Here is a 12,689-nt window from a genome sequence, read left to right as displayed (position 1 = left end):
TATTTCTCGCGGTACTTTGATGTCATGTGCGTTTCGGTTCTTGCATTGCTGTGAAGTTGAGCACACCTAAAAACTCGAGACAGCTACCTGTATGAACTCCCGGCAGAGAACGTCCCTGCCTTTGCCTCATCCATTGTTTTTATATGGGAAGAATGTTTTATTTTCAGCGTGAGAAATGCAAGGTGTGGCGTCACTGGCGTGTAAACTGGCTGAAGTGCGTGTGTCTCCCGCCGAATGCGTGAGACTTGAGAGCCCTGTTTGCATCTAACGTTGTAGAGATGTTAATACACACAGACAGCAATAAACAAAAGCTGTGCATGCTCTCCTCACGTTGTTCTTGTAAAATAATAATAATATAACAAGCATATCGCTTCGGTTCAATGCCGGCTCGAGGGGGATCCTCCCTGTCCTGCGCACCGTGTCGTGCACGTGTGGGCGCTGCCAGCGCTGTGAGCTAGCTAGTGATGATCGTCCCTAAAGAGATTGTCCAATGAAAGGTCAATACGTCATCATGTGACTAATTTTATTTGCGTCTAAATTATTTTTTATTAATTTTATTAATAGTTAGATTGGGCAGGCCTTCACAAAAGGGCATTTAATTACAAAAAATGCCTTGACAAAAAGGGCACTTTGGTCATCCAGGGGTAAAGGGGCAGGTGCTTGGGCACCCGCCGCCCCCCCCTCTGCACGTGCCTGGCGTACAGACGTTTTAACTTGCAAATCCTGATTTAACAAAAACGTTCATACTGAAATTTATTTTAAATGTAAGCAAAAGCGTAAGAACAACTTAGACCACATGTGCGCAATAATCATGAAGCCTAAGTTGTTCTTATGTTTTTGCAAACATATAAAATAAATTTTAGTATGAAAGTTTTTGTTGAATCATGATTTGTAAGTTAAAACGTCTGTATGCACATTTTACGAACAAATTTGTGTGTGCGCATAATTAGTTAATGAAACCCATGACATTTATACGTACGGAAGAGTACTTCAACTCGCCTAAAAAGTCCGCTCCCCTTCTCCATCTCATAATGGGAGAGGGAGGGTGTTACTGCGCCGAGTTGAAGCACTCCCATAAGTGCTATTACGCCATACAATATAGTTCCTCTTTTAAATCCACTTTGAAAAGAACTACGTTTTATTTTATACCACCAAACTTGCTCGTATAACTACTCGTCTTAAATAGGAAAAACGTTGATGTGTTTGGTCACTTTATCTCTGAGTGGTACCATTGAATGAATGGGGCTAAGCTAAATGCTATCGCAGTGTCGCAGCGCGCTCCAGCGCTTACGTGCACGCACACATATGATAGAGGGATGTATCAACAATTCTTAGTGAAGGTAATAACATAGTTTAATATTGAAAATGAGTAGACTATTCCTTTAATGTAAAACTATGATATTAATAATAACCATTCGCCAACTATCGTCGTGACTATCGCCATGAAAACATGCCATTGGCGATTTGTCTGAAGATCGTCGATACACAATACTATCGTCTATCGGCACAACCCTACATGCCACCAAAACACTCGTTCATCAATAACTCTCTGGAAAAACATTATGCATTTCCAATAATTTGCGGGAGATCTTCTTTTGACAGCGTGAAAAAAATACCGGGAAAACAAAACGCTCAACCTTGTGCAACAATATAAACAGTCCGTGTTACAACTAACCCCTTACAACTACTTTTTTGCCCCACGCAACCCTACATTTAAATCTAAATCAAATGCATGATAGGAATGTTAGATAATGAATTACTGACATTCGCATGATTCACATATGCATGTTGTGATGTTTATGATCTTGAAGTTATGTGGCTGTCAAATGTTGGCTGATGAAGCTACATTGATTTAGCCAATGGTGTGTATTTGAGGTGTGACTATCTACTTACATGACCGGAGACAGACAGATAGTGTATTATTATTTTTACAGTCCCAGAGGTACAGCAAAAGTGACATAATTACAGTTTCAATACAAAATCACTGTTTCCCAAGTGGCATTATTAACCCTTTCACATGCAGGTTTCAAAAATCCTATCTGTCCCCTGGAGTGAGTTATTTTTGCTGTTTTGGTTACCATGGCGATGCATCAAGCTCATCGCATGAATGTGCGCTCTCCTGCTCAGTGAGATTACTATTCAGTTTCTTTTTCATTATAAACATTCTTATTTGCAAAAATGGACAACACCATGATAAAATAGTATTAACATTATACTGTCTGTGCTCTAGGCTGTACTGTGATTTGTTTTAGTAAAGCATTTTTTACAATATAATACATGCAATAAGCACTAATGTTCTGTTTAGCTATTATAAATGATTTACTTTATTTATTGTTTACTTGCAAATGCTTTGAAAAGTTGTACAAGTTTTACCATGGTATAACCGCATTGATCTCCATTTAATTGATATACTGACATTACTCATGCATTTATGAACTTAACATTTTTTGTGGTGTTTGTTACATAAAATAGAACCATCTCGTTCTTAAAAACACTTATGAAAAAGTTGTTTTTGTGAAAATAAATGGCAGACGCTTCAATCGCGTTTTCCTCGCAGTGTGCGATGTAAATCTAAAAGTTCTGTTCCTGAAAAAACACATCCTGGGGTTAAAATCATTGTTTTAGAAGTTGTTTTATAGTGAGAGTCTCTTCCTACGTGACATCTGATTTAAACTTGACAGTGTACGTCACTGTAAATTGTGAAATCCCACATATGGGATCATAGTCTCTGGGGCATGTTAGTTTGAATGTCACATATGGCACTGTAAGTGTCAACCGGTTAAACATATTGTAGCATCAAAGTTGAAGCTTAAAGGATAAGGTGAAGAACACTGTAAAAAAATTTTTTGCACTTTTTTCATTTTAATCAACTAGGATTTACAAGTAATTTCAACTATCTTGATAAGTGATGTGTTGCTGTAATTTACAGTAACTCATTCCCCACAAGCCATTTTTTGAAAAGTTGCCTGCTAGATTTTCACAAAAGTTTCACAAAATGCCTCCCAGGAAAATGTTCTTCTAAAAATATATAAACCTACAAATATATTCAATGAAAGAACAGACCCTCTGCTTTCAAACAAACAATAAACAAACAAACAAACAAAACAGGGGGAAAAACGTTTAATCCTATCTATATTTTTTCTCTGCTTATAAACTCTTAAATATTTGTATTTTTCTTTTTAAAAAAAGCTGAAATAATAGCATTTTTGTGAAGGAATTTTGTTAGAGATCAGATTCAGAACGATTATCAAAACATACACAGAGTTTAAAATTAGTAAATAACATTTTGTTTTCAGTTTTTTCATTAATTGGTTAAGTGCACCTAGTGGATAATTGCGGTATTGCAGATAAATATAAAAATTCATCAGGAATACGTGTTTTTTATGCAAATGTTTTCTCTTAATTGATGAGATAAGTCATCAATGGCGGGGAAAGATTAAAAAAATCAAGTTGAATTTGCTTTAGTTATGTCAACTTATTTTAAGTTAAGGCAACTATAGGCAAGTATAGTTAAAATGACTTGTAAATCCAAGTAAATTTAAGTGCAGCTTGTTTTACAATGGTAAACTAGGATGTAATAAAGAAGCTAAAAGTTTTCATTATGGACCAAAATATAATAAAGTCAATTCATCCTTATTCTAATTCGATTCTTAGATTATAATAACATATATATCTTCAGTTTTTTTTCTTAACATATACAAATCAATTTTCTTTATTAAGATACAGCCTGTGAAATGAATAAAAAGCTTTCTTATACAGACTTGGGAATTCTCTCGGGTAACTGTAATAAATCAAAATCATTCTATACTGACCCACAGCCAAAACAAACATGATGTTTGCCAAAATTTTTCATTACCAATATCAACTAGGGTTTAGAGAAGGATTACCCGACACATCTGTCAAACAGCCACACACTTTTTAAGTTTTATAGAAATGTTCATGTTACTTTTTATACTATCAGTTTCTTCAGAGCGCAGCTACCATCCTTATGGCTTTCATGTCTTTTTATACATTGAAAGTGCTTTATGTTTTTTGAGGATAAATGTTAATACACTGAAGTTTTTAATGCACTTGAGATTTCATTTTTTAAAACATAACTCTCAGGGTGGTTGAAAGAAAACTTTGTTACTCTCTGCACGTCACTGATAAGCATGACACACAGTCTCTAGTAGAAGTGCAGAATCCAATATCCAGCTCATGTAACCAATAGCGTCTACATTGTGTGTGTTTTCGAGATAGAGAATGACAGCTGGAGTTCAAACTGGGGTCTGCTTGTCATTTATTCATATGAATAGCAATAATAGAGTCTTTAAAGATGCTCGCCCTTTGTAAAACTCTCTCCCTGTTTGGAACATAATGAAATTAATAAAACAACTGAGCAAAAATTAACGTACCTGATAATTAACAATAAAACAGTCTTTGGAAATGTGTTCGCCCTCCATAAAAGTGACATGATATGAGACATGGTGTGATTCAAGGCACTGAAGCATTAAATATAATTTTATACGAACTTAAAACTTAATATTAGACATATATTAAACTAAATAGTCTGTGTAAACTCATCATCATCTGTATCTAATAAAAAATTAGAATTTCTGTCATATCTAAAGTTCATCTAACGGGTATTCATGTGTATTTTAAAAGTTATGGCAATTCCTACGTATTTTACGAGGTGGCTAATTTGTTTTAATTGGTACAACCACATTTGTACATTTTTTATGCTTTGACTTGACCCCTGTGACGTTAAGGTTAGGGGTGGGGTTTCATTATTGGTTTTTATGAAAATTTTACTTTTTACACGTTTAACTTCGTATGAATTCGTACAAATTAGTTAAATTGAATTCCCATGAGCTCAGACTGGTATTTTATGAGTTGGCAACTTATATGAATTCATACTAAGGGAATAAAAAAAAACAACTCACGAAGCGAAAGCAAATCTTACAAAAACGTACAAATGTGGTCGTACGAATTATTGCGAATTAGCCACCTCGTAAATCTGTTCGATTTGTCATGAGATTGCATTGTCTTAACACAGCTGATGTCTTTCGAAATCTCAAATAAATGTAAGATTTTTTTATTTCATTTATAGTGATGTGTATACAGTGACTGGTAGACTGAATAAGATCAAAACGACAGTCTATCATATTGTCAGACATAAGATAAATGTCAACTTTTATTAACAGTAGCAGGAAAAGACAGAGCATTTCTACCAAAAGAGCTTAAATGAGCATTCTTGTGCTGTTTTTACAGAAACAAACAAACACATTTACTACAATACACTGAAATATACAAACCAAAGGGCTTTAGAAGTATATCTTCGAAATAAATAATGAATAATAAACAACAATATTAAATCAAATGCCCTGAATTGTCATTTTGATGTGCAGCTACTTCTGGAATTACAATTTGTATTTCTTTGGTTAAACTTGGACATGACTTACTGTAAAACACTGTTAATATGGATCACTGATGCATGGATCCGATACCTGGATCATTATTGGCCCGTCAGATCAATATCGGTGCTCCGCTTTTAAATCAGATCAGGTACCAGCAAAGCACGACAGATCCAAATCCAATACTGTGTGTTAGTCGAAGTTCTTACCGTACAAAAAAAGCATAATGGTCCTTAAATAGCCATTGAGTTCTTTGCTAATTTAGATTTTGGAGTCAAATAGGATTCAGATATTTCATGATGAAGTAAATATGTTTTTCTGTTTCATATTTATTTTCAGCTTTGACCTTAAAGGTAAAACTGACATGGGGTGTGGTAGAGGAGCAATGACTGTTCTTATTGTATTTTATTTGCATTTGTTTAATGACTCTTTTCATTCATTTGTGCACATGGTTTTAAGACTGGTTATGATGTAAAATTGTCAAACTTCATTAAATCACAAAGTTCTCTGCAGGCGATGTCATTGTGATTTGACTGCAGGGGATTGTGGGATTTAATCTGTGGCTGTTGTGTTCCTAGCAGAATCCTCCTCCTCCTATCTGAAAGACTTGTCAGCCATTGCTAGGACTGTCATGTACATTTGTCACCATGGGAGTGAAATGTAATTCGCCGGAAGACGTAAAAAAGGAGGCACGAGTGTCATACTTTAGAAAGTTCCTAAATTCATCCTTTATCAGACACTTTTGATTTGTTTCCAGCAGCAGGGAGTGGACAATGGAGCAGTTGCATCATTTCCTGTCTGTAGGAATGGAGTTAATGTGCATGATGGTAATGAAGGATGATTCTGGTGCCATGACCTGACAGACATTTTTGAGTTTGCTTGAAATGTCATCATGTAACTTCACACCATTTTCCATACGGGATGTCTGTTCTCTAGGATTCAATTTACATCTCTCTGATGTTTTTGATGCCTGTGTCAGTGAATATCTGCTTGTGGCAACACAGTTATGTCAGTTACAATGGGAATCTTTTTCATCTATGCAGCTTCTTTGTTGATTTGTCAGCTGATGTGTTTCGTAAGTTTCCAGTGGTATGAAACTGGGTGCATGTTATGAATTTTCAGCTCTTGAATGTAATTTTTTCAGTGTTGAAATCTAGTATAAGTAATCCAATCATGAGTTTTGTATACTTTTGTGCTCTGGATGTGTTGGTTCAAAACCCATCCTTGTTGTTTGACCCTATAATCTTAAGGTCTCTTGAAAATTTGGTGGGCCAGTGGCGCAATGTATCATGTCTGACTAGATTCGACTCTTGCCCGTGGTTAGAGAGTCAGGCTTGTAACCCAAAGGTAGTAGGTTTGATCCCCAAGCCAGAGAGCGACTGAAGTCTCTTTAAGCAAGGCACCATTGTGCCCGTTTTCTTGTCTGTGAAAGCTTTAAGTTCCCCTCAACTCCTTCTCCAGAGTCTTTGAGTTACTTTATCTTGTCCTATGAGGTTAATTTGTTTGAATAGTTTCTCAATTTTCATCAGGGTTGAATTATAAAAAGATCATGTCAGCATTGCTGTTTTCAGCTCTTCTGTATGCTTACACAAACATTTTGACTGCACTACAGAGCTTTTGGAGAAATAAAGCTACCAATGCCTTTCTGTTAGATGTATCTAAAGACTGGGGGCAGTCGTAGCCCAACGGGGGAAGTCGTAGCCCAATGGGAGAAGTCGTAGCCCAATGGGGGAAGTCGTAGCCCAGCGGGGGCACTCGTAGCCCAGCGGGGGCACTCGTAGCCCAGCGGGGGCACTCGTAGCCTAGCGGGGGCACTCGTAGCCTAGGGGTGCAGTCGTAAGTCGTGGCCTAGCGTGGGAAGTCGTGGCCTAACGGGGGAAGTCGTGGCCTAACGGGGGAAGTCGTGGCCTAACGGGGGAAGTCGTGGCCTAACGGGGGAAGTCGTGGCCTAACGGGGGAAGTCGTGGCCTAACGGGGGAAGTCGTGGCCTAACGGGGGAAGTCGTGGCCTAACGGGGGAAGTCGTGGCCTAACGGAGGAAGTCGTGGCCTAACAGAGGAAGTCGTAGCCCAACGGGAGAAGTCGTAGCCCAGCGGGGGAAGTGGTAGCCCAGCGGGGGAAGTCGTAGCCTAGGGGTGCAGTCGTAGCCTTATGCGGGAAGTCATAGCCTTATTTGGGAAGTCATAGCCTAGCGTGGCCAGTCGTAGCCTAGCGGTGGCAATCTTGGCCTAACAGCGGCACTTGTAGCCTAGCAGTGGCAGATGTGGCCTAATCGGGAAAAGTCGTAGCATAGAGGGGGAAGTCATAGCCCAGCGAGGGGAAGTCGTAGCCCAGCGGGGGCAGTCGTAGCCCAGCGAGGGCAGTCGTAGCCCAGCGGGGGCAGTGGTAGCCCAGCGGGGGCACTCGTAGCCTAGCAGGGGCACTCGTAGCCTAGGGGTGCAGTCATAGCCTAGGGGTGCAGTCATAGCCTTATGCGGGCAGTCGTAGCCTTATGTGGGAAGTCGTAGCCTAGCGTGGGAAATCGTAGCGCAGCGGGGGCACTCGTAGCCTAGGGGTGCAGTCGTAGCCTTATTTGGGAAGTCATAGCCTAGCGTGGCCAGTCCTAGCCTAGCGGTGGCAATCTTGGCCTAACAGCGGCACTTGTAGCCTAGCAGGGGCAGATGTGGCCTAATCGGGGCAGTCGTGGCCTAGCGGGGGCACTTGTAGCCTAGTGGGGGCACTCGTAGCCTAGGTGTGCAGTCGTAGCCTTATGCGGGCAGTCATAGCCTTATGGAGGAAGTCGTAGCCTAGCGTGGCCAGTCGTAGCCTAGCGGTGGCAATCTTGGCCTAACAGCGGCACTTGTAGCCTAGCAGGGGCAGATGTGGCCTAATCGGGGCAGTCGTGGCGTAGCGGGGGAAGTCATGGCCTAACGGGGAAAGTCGTGGCCTAACGGGGGAAGTCGTGGCCTAACGGGGGAAGTCGTGGCCTAACGGGGGAAGTCGTGGCCTAACGGGGGAAGTCGTGGCCTAACAGAGGAAGTCGTAGCCTAACGGGGGAAGTCATAGCCTAACAGGGGAAGTCATAGCCTAACGGGGGAAGTCGTAGCCTAGTGGTTGAAGAGTTGGGCTTATAACCCGAGAGTTGCCGGTTCGAATGTCATGGCTGGCAATTGCTCCCCAGTCTCTGAAGGGGTAGCTTCCCATTCCTCCAGAGGTCTGTCAAGACTTGCAGTGTGTGTTTTCACTACTCATGGGGATGGGTTAAATACAGAGGTCACATTTTAAATATGCATTGCATACTTTGCAAGCATATCAGACAGGAAATGGCAAAAATTTGTATTGGGGGGGTTAATTTCTTAGACTTCTTAGATGGGTTAAAAAAAACATATCAATACAATTTTATATGATTCCTCCTATGTTTTCTTAAGTATTTAAGTCATAAGATTTTTTTTCTAGTGTGATGATGCATTATAAAATAACAGCTGCTATATAAAAAACATAATGGGGACTCATTTTTAAATGCTCAGTTGTTTAAATATAATTCCTTTTCAATTCCACCATTTCAAAAATTCTTACAAGTTTGGAGTGGAATTCCAAATTTACTCCTTGTACTCCTCTCTCCGTGTCCCTCCCCCCATTTCCAACACTGTGTATTTGCATATTAAGCTGGGTTTGGAGAAAGTTCTTTAAAATCAAAACATTCCCTTCGCCTGGAAGTCTGAGGAAAATTGTCATGAACTGAATTTTAAATTCCAAAGCAAAACTAAGTGAAGCAGACAGGATTTAAAGTTGTATACTACAACCACAGATTACTATTCACTTTATCTATTCAACGCTCCTCAGCACCGATTCATTTCTACGATCGATGTAACAACAAAATGGTGTTTGTTTTGTTTTAAACCTGAAAAGCAAAATTCCCTCAATAATTTAATGTCCTCCACAAAATAAATCAGCATTTAAAAAGCTCAAGCATTCAGAACTCCCAAACAGAAGATCTGAGAAACATCAGATGCAGTGTTAAAGCTTTAAAAATTATCTCATATATTTATAATCATGTACATTTCACACTTCAGTTTTAAAGCTGTAAACATATTAATGTTCTCCTGAGCGCTTTCACATGCGTGTAGAGAGCTCTATCTCTCCGTCTGGATGTTTCTTCACCTCCCTCTTTCACACACATTTCGCAGTCTGCCTTTCCGCCTCATCTGTCCATCAAGCATTCACCAAGCCATCCATCCATTCATCTTTCAATCCATCAAATCCGGTAACTGCCTGTATTTACTTTTTATACGGGCGCTTGTGTTGATTTCTGTGTAGGCAGCTGTCTACACACCTGTCTTCCAGTTTTGAATGAGTTTCTTATCTTATTCAGCTTATTTAGGCTGATATTATTAATATCTTTCTGAAAATGCATAAAAAGAACGCAGTTCTCATTTCTCTTGGCGGTCAAAGCGGTCTCACTTTTGGAGGCTATGAGCCGAAGGTTTGGAACGGCAAAGGTCATATTTTGCAAGTATTAAAAGGGTCGTCTCTAATTAGAAAATCGTAAATGTCAACCCACTTTTTCCACCCTCAAGTTTGCACAAATCCAAAAACACATTTTGGATGGTTTCAGTTTCTTAAAGTTACGTCTCCTTTATAAATGATTCCATGATGCTGGGAGAACGAAGCGTTTAAGTTTAAGTCTGGTTTTACTCATTTACAAGGCAGCGCATCTGGGGGTTTAGTCTGACAGCTTGATTTCGCAGCGGCTTAGTCACTATTCGTTACGTTTTAATTGGCAAACGCCCCAAAAAAGAAATTTCAGCAGGTGTAAAATGACTTTTTAATTAAGATATTGAATAAGTACTTCCTTTTTTGCCAGAGTTTTTAACACAAATGGGAAATGTAAAATGATTTGTAGCAATTACAAATATAGCGTTGATTGACGTAACCTAATAGAAACATAATTAGCTGTATGTTTCCTCTGTGTATCTGGCAACCCAGGGTTTGCTATCTAAATGAATTTCACTGCGAATGAGTGGCGTTTTCAATAGAAAGTGACGCTGTTTATGACAGATATAACCTTTTGATGCTCTCATTTTCTTGTGGTGAGAATAAAGCAACACTATTAGAACAGAGACAAAGTCAGTGTCAGGGTCTCTTTTACAGCATCTCTTTTATTTGAGAAATGACTTTAATTTTTTTTCTTTTTCTTATGCAAAAAGTATGCTTATAAAATCAATGAATAACATTTAAAGTTACTTTAAAACATGATCCAAAACATAACTTTACATGAAAACTTACCAGCCTTTACAAGAGTAAAGAGTTATTTTGTGATTTTACAGGTCACTCTGTCTTACAAGATGAAAAATAAGTATCTTAGTATCTTTTAGCAGGTATTTAGGTGATTTTTATGAGCCTCCACTGAGTTGTGTTGTGCTAAAAGCGTCTTTGTCTCCTTTCCAGATTTGGCTAAAGCCGTCGCTGCGAGACCCATCTCATACGCGGCAGTGTTGCGGATGAAGTCAGACAGTTCCTCATCCTCCACGCTAAACTCCAGGATGAGATTAAGGAACAGTCACGGAGCGGGATCGTCCGGTCAGGACTGGCCTCTGTTCTCCAGGCACAGATACTCGGCCCTCAGCTCACAAGAGGACTACATGAGCGAAGGTGAGGAGTAGATCACTCACGCTGAGCACTTACAGATTCACTCTGTCTCTGATCGCTGTTCCTGTCACACAGAGAAATGACTTCTGCATGCACTTCTTATCCACTTTAGAAGTTTGACCCCACAGCGAGCGACTCAAATACTAATGGGACGTTTCTGTTCCGCGCTCGGGTTGAATTTCAATCTGAAGCGCCACACTTGATCAAAACCAACCTGACCAAAATGCAAAGTACCAGTTGAGCTTTAAATACTGATTTTGTGGAAACAATTTAAAACCTATGTTTTATTTAATCTTAAAAATACATTTGAATCGGAAGAGGAGGGCGGCACAGTGGCTCAGTGGGTAGCACTGTTGCCTCACGGCAATAAGGTTCCCGGTTCGAGCACCGGCTAGGCCAGGTGGAGTTTCTGCATGTTCTACCTGTGTCAGCGTGGGTTTACTCCGGTTTCCTCCCACAGGCCAAAAACATGCAAGTTAGGCAAATTGGAGATACCAAATTGTCCCTTCCCCAACTTGTGTATGAATCAACTTGTCTGAATAAAACTTTTGTATGGATTACCTGGTTCTCGCCATTAATATAGCCGTAGATGCTGGAATGGGGTTAAGAAATGAAGGAAGAATAAGAATCAGGAAGACGAAACAAAATAATTTTATTTCCTCATTATCAATTTTTTTTTTTTTAGGTTTTTAGGTTTTTTTATCTAAGTTTTAAGTATTTAATAAATATTTCTAGATTCTAATTTAATCTAATATGGAAATTGGTCTTTGCAACTTTCTTGACATACCTCAGCCAAACATGATCGATCCTGACAGTAAGAACATTAGATGTATATCCGCCACAGTCACACAAGAATAAATTTGATAAATATACGCCAATTATGTTCAGTATATTAACGCAAGCGCCTCCAGTGCCTCTAGTGGACACTCCAACCAAAAGATGCAGTGATATGAACAGAAGAAACGTATTTATATCAGTTTATGCAAAAATGTGCGGCATTTTATTTCAGATTCAAAATAGTGTAGATCAGAGTCCTGCAACAGGGCACTTGCATAAAAGTGGCTAAAACGGGTGGATTGTGACATTCCTAATTCACGGGTGGGGATGCGGGCGGATAATTTACTCCTTTGGTGCAGGTAGTAGCGCGTATGAAAATATGTGCAATATGAGCCATGGCTAGGGCAGGTGGCCTTTCTGTGTGGAGTTTGCATGTTCTTCCTGTGCCAGCGTGGGTTTACTCTGGGTACTCCGGTTTCCTCCCACAGGCCAAAAACATGCAAGTTAGGCAAATCGGAGATGCCAAATTGTCCCTCCCCCTATCAACTTGTCTGAATAAAACTTGTGTATGGATTAACTGATTTTTGCCATGAATATAGCTGTAGATACTGCAATGGCATAAAAAATAATAGAAGAAGAAAATTACCTTTACATATACGCAACAACGATATGACATTTGAGCCATCACGTCACCACCACTGTGACACTTTTGTGTGATGCTTCTTGTAGCCTAGGGCGAGCGTTGCATCTGTTGCGATGTTAAGAAAGGTGTGAGATAAAAAAACAATAAAGAACTTTAATTGGAATGATTTTATCGGATAACGGATCGGGTAACGGGTCAAATATTATAATATTAATCCACTCTGTACGTTTCTTCCTATTTAAAAGTTTA

General features: G+C 39.5%; 1 protein-coding gene across 2 annotated transcripts in view; it reads left to right on the top strand.

Annotated features, from left to right (window-relative positions):
- cntn5 (contactin 5) overlaps positions 1-12,689 on the top strand; it is a 286,113-nt gene that overhangs the window by 133,037 nt on the left and 140,387 nt on the right. For both annotated transcript variants that reach the window (XM_073815840.1, XM_073815839.1), the window contains exon 3: positions 10,820-11,023. In XM_073815840.1, the coding sequence (XP_073671941.1) occupies positions 10,820-11,023 (204 nt within the window). The remainder of the gene's footprint in view (positions 1-10,819; positions 11,024-12,689) is intronic.

Source organism: Paramisgurnus dabryanus, chromosome 9 (genome assembly GCF_030506205.2).
Source record: "Paramisgurnus dabryanus chromosome 9, PD_genome_1.1, whole genome shotgun sequence".
Lineage (NCBI taxonomy): Eukaryota > Metazoa > Chordata > Actinopteri > Cypriniformes > Cobitidae > Paramisgurnus > Paramisgurnus dabryanus.
The sequence above is the reverse complement of the archived record's forward strand: the minus strand, read 5'-3'. Positions and strand labels throughout refer to the sequence as shown.